General features: G+C 40.1%; 1 protein-coding gene across 2 annotated transcripts; it reads left to right on the forward strand.

Moving 5' to 3' along the window:
- Positions 1–1,311: 1,311 nt before the first annotated feature.
- kbtbd8 (kelch repeat and BTB (POZ) domain containing 8) lies at positions 1,312–9,352 on the forward strand. Of its 2 annotated transcripts, XM_040116063.1 has the most exons (5): positions 1,312–1,400; positions 2,914–3,121; positions 3,331–3,637; positions 5,274–6,093; positions 6,275–9,352. In XM_040116063.1, exons 1-5 carry the CDS (start codon positions 1,337–1,339, stop codon positions 6,736–6,738), a joined length of 1,863 nt encoding a protein of 620 aa, XP_039971997.1. In that variant the 5' UTR covers positions 1,312–1,336; the 3' UTR covers positions 6,739–9,352. The 2 variants fall into 2 exon arrangements, with proteins under 2 accessions (XP_039971997.1, XP_039971998.1); XM_040116064.1 differs by lacking the exon at positions 1,312–1,400 and adding an exon at positions 1,607–1,691 and having other exon boundaries at positions 2,914–3,637.
- Positions 9,353–9,622: the final 270 nt, after the last annotated feature.

Here is a 9,622-nt window from a genome sequence, read left to right on the forward strand (position 1 = left end):
CTGACTGTTGTCATTTCCCCACTGAAGAAAAACCGATTTGGAATATAATGCTGTTGCTATCATTGTGTGTTGTATGGGTTAAGCCCATTGTTTTCCTCATACTGGAATTGCAACCACAAAATCTGGCAAGGCTGCAATGGAGCAATATACTTTTCCCCATGTGGCATTGAAAATCAAACCAACGTACCCAAGTATCCAGAACTGAGGAGCACATGTGACATATTTGTTATATTCATTCAGACACTGTACGGTCCCATTTAAGGGTGATGTTGGCCTTTAAAACTTAAACTTCATCATGTACTGTACATTAATAAGCAAACCTGTGTCCGACAAAATATGGACTATTGCTGCCTAAATTACGTGGCATAGTGGCACCACAATTTACAACTTCTTGATTATGGTCTTTAATATTTTTAACAATAAACCTGTGTTAAGAATATGGAAAACCTGATCTGAAACTTTCTATTATAGGATATTGAGTACTCTTTGGTACATACACAATGCAAGCCCCCAAAAACAATTGGTATTTAATTAAATCTTTGTTTGTGGTATATAAATTATAAATTATATACTAAACTGAAATAGGATGGTAATTTTAAAGGGTATTTTTTTTGGAAGAAATGTGTTTTAACCTTGTCTTTATTACTTTTCATATAAAGTGGAAATGGCTTTCATTTCAGTCTTAAAGACATTAAAACTGTCTTGTGTTTAAACATACATGTAAATAAGTCATTAACAGAGAAGAATAAAAAGAAATACCTCATGTTTGCCTAATTATTTCGTGTTAATAAAAATATATTCAGGTGTAGCCTATGAATAATGCATTCACCTCACGAATGATGACATATTATCTCCCTTAGAAGTAAAAAAGTATCACTTAAAAGTATCAGTATCAGTAATGATATTGGTGATCCTGGTCCTGGTTGTTAGAGGACCGAAACCAAATCTGGTGGTGTCATCGACCCCTATGATTTATCCATTTTATTTGCCATCTCACCTATAGGACTAGGTTAATAGGTACAAATGCCAAGAAAATTAATTCCTCACAGGAGTTGTGTCTGCTTCCAGTGCACCAACATGTTTATGATAACTCATGTTACTGCTTCACACAGAGTGCTTCCTCTCTACTTTGGGCTGCTCTGTATCCACCTGTTTAAACGGCCTGCCGTGACTTTTTGCTTGATTATACTGAGTGCCGTCTGTAATTCCTTTACTGTCTATCATTTTCACACACATACATAAACTTTTTTCCCCATTTCAGATGAAAGGGATGTGATTGGCTGTGAGATCCGTGCTCTGCTTGTGATTGGCTGTTCCTTGTTTCCGGGGCTCCGCTATGCACTCACTGACGTTTCTCGGTCTGCCCCGAGACAGACTGGAGAGAATGGCTGCCAGTGGAGGTTAGCGATATCTTCATTGTTTTGTGTAGTAATCAGACTTAAATAACGCATTTTAAAGTTGTCATTTGTATGTTGATATGTTTGCGGAGTATAGTCCTATAGAGTCATGGAAAGAGTCGTGACATGTTGCATTCCTGTTGAAAGGGGTCAGCCTCTAAACGACTCCCCAAAAGTGTAGGTTGTCGTTAGCCTGCCTATGCAGCTAGCGTTAGCTGTCTGGCTAACTTTCGACCGGTTAGCTCGCTATCCACAGCTGATTGTGTAAACACTTGTTTGTGACAAGAGACAAAGGTTAGACAAGTAGTACTCATAGTTCCTTTTATCAGTACTAATGCCCTAGAAGTGCCGCTAAATACTGTTATGTTTTTAAGGTTTAAACGTTAGGACTGAAAACATATGAGGTTTTTATCGCCCTTTATATCTCGCAATGTTGTGTCAAAGAAAGCTTGCTAACATTAGCTTGGTGCCTAGCTGTCTGCTAAAAGTTAAGCTGGCATGTCAACTAGCTAACGTAACCGCGAGCTCTGCTGTTTTTCGTGATAAACAAACATTCCGAGGAACAATTATACAGCCGGACTATTCAATAAATTGTATTGTTAAAGTTGGCTTTCAGTCTGCCTAGCTACCCACACAGTTACTGTGGGCACTGAGCAATTATGTGAGGTGTTAGCAAGCTAGCTACCACCTGGCGAGACAGTAGTTCTCTGTTCACTCGTCGCGAGTCTTTGTCCTGTCAAGGAGTTAGCGTTGCACAACACGAGGTATTTGTTGGAAAAGTTTTTGTTCTCTTGCCGTTAAGAATATATGGCTGTAGTGAAATATTACAGGAGGCATAAAATCGGGGTGCCACTTGTATAACTTGCCATTACACATGTGATAAGAAACATGTTTACTTTGCAGACCACTAGTGTAAAGGAACACCACAGAGCCCATGAGTTTATAGGCCCATATGTTATCCCTATGTCTTGAGTCGGTCCGTGAGAACATGAACAACTTTGGCTCAAAGTTAGAAACAAGCAGATGTAAAAAACACAAGGAGGTGAAACGTTTCTGTAGTGGCCATATTCATTATTATAACTGAGCCAAATATGCTTGTGGCCCATAAATACTGTAAGTCATAATACTTAACTGAGCTTTGATTTAGTGGTGACTATTTTGAAACCATAGTATATACTGTAACTTTCTGACTTGAAAACACACAGCTTCAGTAACCTTTGCAGTATTTATTTACAGTAAACCATTTTGATAAATATGTATACAATTTTGGTTTATTTTAACATGGTATAGATTTATAATCCCTATGGTTAGCATTTAAAGTAGTTACCTTTGTGTCAACTGTCAGTTGTCCCATCTTGTGCTCTGTTAAAATGTATGAAAGTGTACTGGTGTTGTCATCAACCCATGTTTATTTTTCTCATTTCATTAGACTGCAAAACAATGGAAAAGGATTGGATCGAGGGTGTTAGAATGCTAATCTTGTGTGTTTTCTCTCTCTTTGTGCTGTGTTGTTCAGAGGTAGGGAAGCTGTCACAAGTACAAAATGGAACACCTCCAACCACCAACTACAATGGGGTAGATGCTGTTCATGCCTGTAACATCCTTCAGCAACTCAAAGCCTTGTATGATGAAGCACAGCTCACAGACATTGTAGTAGAAGTGGACCATGGCAAGACTTTCTCATGTCACCGAAATGTCCTTGCAGCAATCAGCCCGTATTTTAGGTATGAATTGGAGGATGTTTACAAATGTTTGTATTTTTACATTTCAGTAGCAGGAAATATTAAAACCTGTCGTGGTTTTGGAGTCAACTTGGCAACAGGTTAACTGATTAAATGTCATGATATTCAGATCATATTTTCTTGTCACATTTTATCGTGAGAATTGTTGAATATAGTTTAAGTATTTCTGTTTTCTCCACCATCACTGCAAGGTCCATGTTCACCAGTGGCCTTACAGAGAGCAGCCAGCGTGAGGTCAGAATTGTTGGGGTGGAATCTGAATCCATGCACCTTGTCCTAGACTATGCCTACACATCCAGGGTCACACTCTCTGAGTCCAATGTCCAGGCCCTCTTCACTGCAGCCAGCATTTTCCAGATTCCTGCCCTGCAGGACCAGTGTGCCCAGTTCATGATCAGCCGGCTTGACCCACAGAACTGCATTGGGGTCTACATGTTTGCTGATGCCTATGGGCACCAGGAGCTGAGGGAACGCTCACAGGACTACATCCGCAAGAAGGTCAGTTTACATGAGCATAGGATTGGCTATTTGCATTCTTATTGAATGATTATGCCTGCTGCTACCTTATTCTACTTTTTTATTAATTCATTCACAGTGTTTTATTATATTTTAGTGTTGCATGGTATACCAATAATAGAAATGTATCGCAATACACTGCCGTTAAAATGGTACTATATACCATTTTACTAGTGCTTATACTTTAAGAACGACAGTGTTTTAATAAGAGCTGTATTTCCTAAGTTGCGTCTATGTGCAACAGCGGGGCAGTGTGTATGTGCAGTGCTCTGCTTCCTGCTTCTACTCTCTGCACTCCCTGTGCTCTGCTTCCACTCACCATGAAAGCAAAAAAATGAGAGGCATGGCTGCAAATACAAGTGCTCTTGTAGTCTGTCTACGACTTGTTGTCAAAGCAGATGCATGAAGCGAAATATGGGAGTACTTTGCTTATATAAAAGACAGTGAGGGCAAGCACACGGACACCACAAAGTCCATTGTTAAAAGATGTTTTAAACCTACGCAGACCAAGGGATCCCACACGTCCAACTTGGCAAAGCATCTCGCCGACAGACATGCTGACCTGTTCAAAGAATTTAAAGAGTGACAGGTTAGCAATTGTGATACATAACATAATTACATCATGCCCGTGCCCTGAAATATTAGGCAAACAAATGTGATTTATTTTGTGACAAGCAAACTTTTTTCACCATTGGAGTTTGATGAGGCCATTCAGGGCAGTGATAACTGTTTAATTTGGCTTCATCTTTTTAGCCAACCTATCAATGTGGCAAACATCTCTATATGCAAAGGCAACATCCACATTGGTAATGTTAACTTTACCATAACTTGCAAGCTGTTAAAAATCAGGCGTTCACAAGTATACAGATCAACATCACCAGTTATAAATGATCAATTTATACTCAATCAGTAATGGTAATTATGGCATGTACATTTTATCAATTATTATTTCTTTTACGCTCTGTGCGCTCAGTGGAGTGCAGAGCTCCGCCAAGGAGGTGTATTCAGTCTTGTTAATTGCTGTTTATTAACTTTTATCTGCTTCCAAATATAAAGTTAACTATCAAAGAAATCACATAAACTCAAGTATATGGGACACCAGATTACTGCATACCATATAAAAGCTGTAATAACAGTATGACCTTGATCCAATTATTTACAATAATCCGATTATTGATATTATAACTTTACTAATTCATGGTCAAAAACACACCTAAATGTACGAAAAAACAAACAAGAAAACACTTAACAGCACATAAACTACAATTTTACTTAACATGAAATAATAAACATAAATGGCATGACATATGACAAACCCAGGATTATTACCCTGCACACTACTGTAGTGCACTGAAGTAGATTGAACACAAATGACTCAATATACTTCCTCTACTGAGTGCATTTTCTAGTTTTATATTTAGGCAAATTAGTTTTAAAAATGACAATAAATGAGAAAAGGCTTGTGGTACCGTTTTACTATTGGTATCCAGATATTTAGGCAGGTGTCATATTGAAGTCATAATTTTGGTATTGTGACAACACCATTTTATAACAGTGCTTTGTTTGTGACCTGTGTGTTTGGCTGCAAAAAACTGAAACATTTTATATTTTGTGGTAGTTCTTGTGTGTGTCACGGGAGCAAGAATTCCTCCAGATGACCAAGGAGCAGCTGGTCAGTATTTTGAACAATGATGACCTCAACGTGGAGAAGGAAGAGCATGTCTATGAGAGCATTGTCCGCTGGCTGGAGCATGATCTGCCTGGCCGTGAGGCCCACCTAGCTGAGGTTTTTTCCCAGTGCATCCGTCTGCCCTTGCTGGATGAGGCCTTCCTCAATCGGATACCTGCCCCCTTTGCTTGTGCCCTGTCCCTGTCTAAAGACCCTGCTGAGGCCAAAGCCCGCCTCACTGGCACCAATGGTTGCCCACAGCGCCTGGGTATGACTGCTTCTGAGATGGTCATCTGTTTTGACGCCGCTCACAAACACTCAGGGAAGAAGCAGACGGTGCCTTGCCTGGACACAGCCACAGGAAGGGTGTTCAAGCTCTGCAAACCACCCAATGATCTCCGGGAGGTCGGTATCTTGGTGTCCTCAGAGAACGACATTTACATTGCTGGTGGTTATCGGCCGAGCAACAGTGAGGTGTCCATAGACCATCGAGCAGAGAGTGACTTCTGGCAGTACGAACATGCCGGCAACCGATGGCTTCCACGTGCACCTCTGCTTAGAGCGAGGATAGGCTGCAGGCTTGTGCACTGCTGTGGGAAGCTTTATGCACTGGGAGGCCGAGTTTATGAAGGGGACGGGCGGAACGCATTAAAGTCAGTAGAGTGCTATGATGCCAGGGACAACTGTTGGACAGCAGTCAGTCCCATGCCAGTTGCCATGGAGTTTCATAGTGCTGTGGAGTACAGAGACCGAATCTATGTCCTCCAAGGTGAGTTTATGCAGCTTAATTGAAACTATGCAATCGCTACAGTGGACTGAAGACGACGGTGAATCATGTCAAATTTCTCATTAATTCAAAATTATCTGATTTTATGAAAAATGTGTATAAGAGAATATGTTAAAGTATTTGATCACAGCTCTGAAATTACGTTTCTTTTTGTTTTCCGCAGGTGAATATTTCTTCTGCTTTGATCCCCGTAAGGACTATTGGAGTCACCTGGCCCCGATGAGTGTCCCTCGGAGTCAAGGTCTGGCTGCCTTGTATAAGAACTGCATTTACTACATTGCTGGCATCTGCAGGAACCACCAGCGTACTTTCACTGTGGAGGTGTACGACATTGAGAAAAACACCTGGAGCCGCAAGAAAGATCTCCCCTTTGACCAAGCCACGAGCCCGTATATCAAGGCCATGCTGCTACAAGGCAAGCTGCACCTGTTTGTACGAGCCACGCAGGTCATGGTGGAGGAACACGTGTTTCGCACCAGCCGCAAGAACTCCCTTTACCAGTACGACGATGAGGCAGATGTATGGACCAAAGTCTATGAGACACCTGACCGTCTCTGGGATTTGGGTCGCCATTTTGAATGTGTGGTGGCCAAACTATACCCACAGTGTCTACAGAAAGTGCTTTGAGGTTGCTCCTTTTGTGAACCCAATCTATGAGGCAGAGGGAGTAGTGTGGTCCTGCCTGCCTTGTGCCTGGTGTTACCTTGGGTTTGCACCATATGGACCATTTTTGGTTAAGTCTTAAGTTGTTCAAACTTTGGTTTAACATGATCAAAATGGGGGTGCTTTTAAAGATTGCAGTATTTTTTTTCCAGACAGCACCAACTACCCACACTGATGCTTGTTTAACAAAACCGTACAATGAATCATAAGTGCAATTATCCTATTTTTTGCTTGTTGTTGAGCCATGCTGTTCTATTTTTGTTTTAGATACATATATAGGTAAGGATTTTTACAAATGATAAGCATGCGAATGAGGGTATAGGCAGGATAAAAGTGCCCTCTGGAGATATGGATGCTACGTGTCAGCATAAAGTGGAAATCTATATATATAAATAACTATATAAACTATATATTCATACGGGTAAGATGAGTACCTTAGCTCATTAGCAGGTTGTTGGCTCTGAGGTTTGTGTGTGTTTTTTTTTTTTTCTATTCTGTGCTCAAGTCTCTCTTTAGCTTATTTTATAGATGAGTTTTAATTTGAAGTGTGCTTGTGATTTACATTACCTTAGTGTTTTTGAAGCTTGAAGCTCGAATAATATTTTCATAGCCCTCTCTTCCTTCACGAACATCGGTGTGTCAAACAATACACTATGTGTGGCTTCCGAGCTATTTTTAAGTTTTGTTTGAGATTCTAGTTGCATTGGGGCTCTTAACACCCACTCTTTGAGTTGACATCCATTTTATGTCACATGTGAAGACAACTTAAGTGAAATGCTAGAATACTCATTCTCCACATTGGAGAAATAAGGACAGAGTAAAATTTGTGGCAACACTAAGTGGAAAGTTCAGACCAACCAACAGGCTTACCTCAGAAACTTCAGAGATATTTGATTAGGAGAAAAGGGACATTTCAGGCTGTTGTGTTGAATAAGCAACTGTGTGAAAAGCTCAGTTCAGCATTGAGCTCTATTTAGGTTGTTTTTCGACATTGGATTATACATTGAAAAGGGTTGAAAGAGCCTTCCTCTTAAATGCCAAAAAAGCATTTGAGGTCTTGTTATAGTTGATCTGGACATTGAAAAGACTTGTGGTAGCAATAACTCATGGGACTGTGATTAGGCTGTATTACGTTATATTACCTTAGTAAAAGTGCATTAACTGTTTTGTGTGTTTGTCTCTGCTAGTTAAAATCACATAGGTTCCAATAATGATTGTTTGGCTGTTGCATTGGTGCAGGCTTAAAGTGATGCGTAATTTCGTGCAGATCATTCGGGATGCCAATGTGCCTGTGGCTACAAAATGGGCATCAGAATCAAAAACTTTTCCTTCTGATGAAAAGCATCTGAAAAGTCTTACTCAGCGTTGCACTGATCACTCTCCACTTCAGCAGTCCTTAACTGCAAACTTTACGAAGCACCCTCAAGCAGACTATAAACAAGTGAGGGTGGCCTGGGTTCTGTGCTAATTCATCTAACAGCCATGAATCCGTCTTTAGATGCCATCACACAGGACACAAACTGTTGGTGCTGCTTTTTTTTTTTTTTTGACAATCTTGTATGGAGGAAGTAATACCACCACTGAGTGGCGTTCCCTGTCAAAGTATGACATTTTCAGTGCCGTCAATTTCCTCATGCAGGTTCCTGTGTCATCTTTGCACTACTCATTTCCCTTGTATTTTATCTTAACAAAGAGTGCCCCTCTATCACACAAAAGGTTTTAGTAACCATATAGCAATCATCTAAGAGATTTACATGGAAATTAATACTAGAAGTCACATTCAATAAGGACTACAACTTCTCCAAGAGAAGGTCCACTGTTGACTTACTTTGAGCTGACTCTTAATTGACCCAGCTTGAACAATACCCTCAAAACAGCCCTCATTAAGGGTGAGAGAAGGTTTGAGCTTCATCCACAGGTCTACAGATGGCCATTTGAGAACCAGGAACGGAGAACTCTCAGGATTTCTACTGATACACAGTACTGTATTTAAATGTTTTTGTTATGTGTAATATACTGTATTATAGGTTTGCTGTACTTGCACAGTTTTTTAAACTTCAGTTTCTTTTATAACTTGAAAAAATAGATGTGATTTTCTTTTTGTTGTCTCCAGTGGCTGTTTTTTTTTTTCTTATGTAATTACCTATTTAGTTATGGTAGAGTAATCCTGCTCTGTTGAGAAAAAAAATGATTATCCACACGAGTGATACATTTTGATTTTTCTTTTTTCCCTCTGTAGTACAGTAGTATTTCTTTGTAACATCTCACCGAAACTAATCATTACAGATCATGTAACTACATTGTTACGTCATGTTTCAAACACCAGTCATGTCATACAACAAGCTATAAAACTACTATCTGTGTTCAAGAGTTAGGGGCCTTGGGCTGCCGTACTTAGCTCATTCTGGTTATCTACATGCATCGCTTATGGGTGCTATTCCATTGTGTTCCTCATGCATTACTTTCCTTACTCTTACTTTGCTGATTTGTCTGTTTTGGGTTTCAGGTTGTTGTGGTGGTTCAGCTCAACTGTGAAATTCACATTGCACATAATTTGAAAATAAAACTATTAAAAGTGTATTATGTTCATTTATTTTCCACTTTTAACGGTACGCTGTTACATTTTTCACAGACACGAGTCGTTTACAGTCACACGTAGTAGACTTGCAATGGATTGAAAAGTAGAGTCAACCCCCCGTTAAACTGACTCGCAGTGTATCTGTGTAGGATGTTTTAACGGCAAACCAAAGACAGGAGTGTGAGCTATAGGCTAAACAACATGCAGAGGGGACGAAGCTACTGTACCGGTCCTCCTGAAACTCGTCAAAACTGACAAAAGCCTTAGGGC

Source organism: Xiphias gladius, chromosome 21 (genome assembly GCF_016859285.1).
Source record: "Xiphias gladius isolate SHS-SW01 ecotype Sanya breed wild chromosome 21, ASM1685928v1, whole genome shotgun sequence".
Taxonomy (NCBI): domain Eukaryota; kingdom Metazoa; phylum Chordata; class Actinopteri; order Istiophoriformes; family Xiphiidae; genus Xiphias; species Xiphias gladius.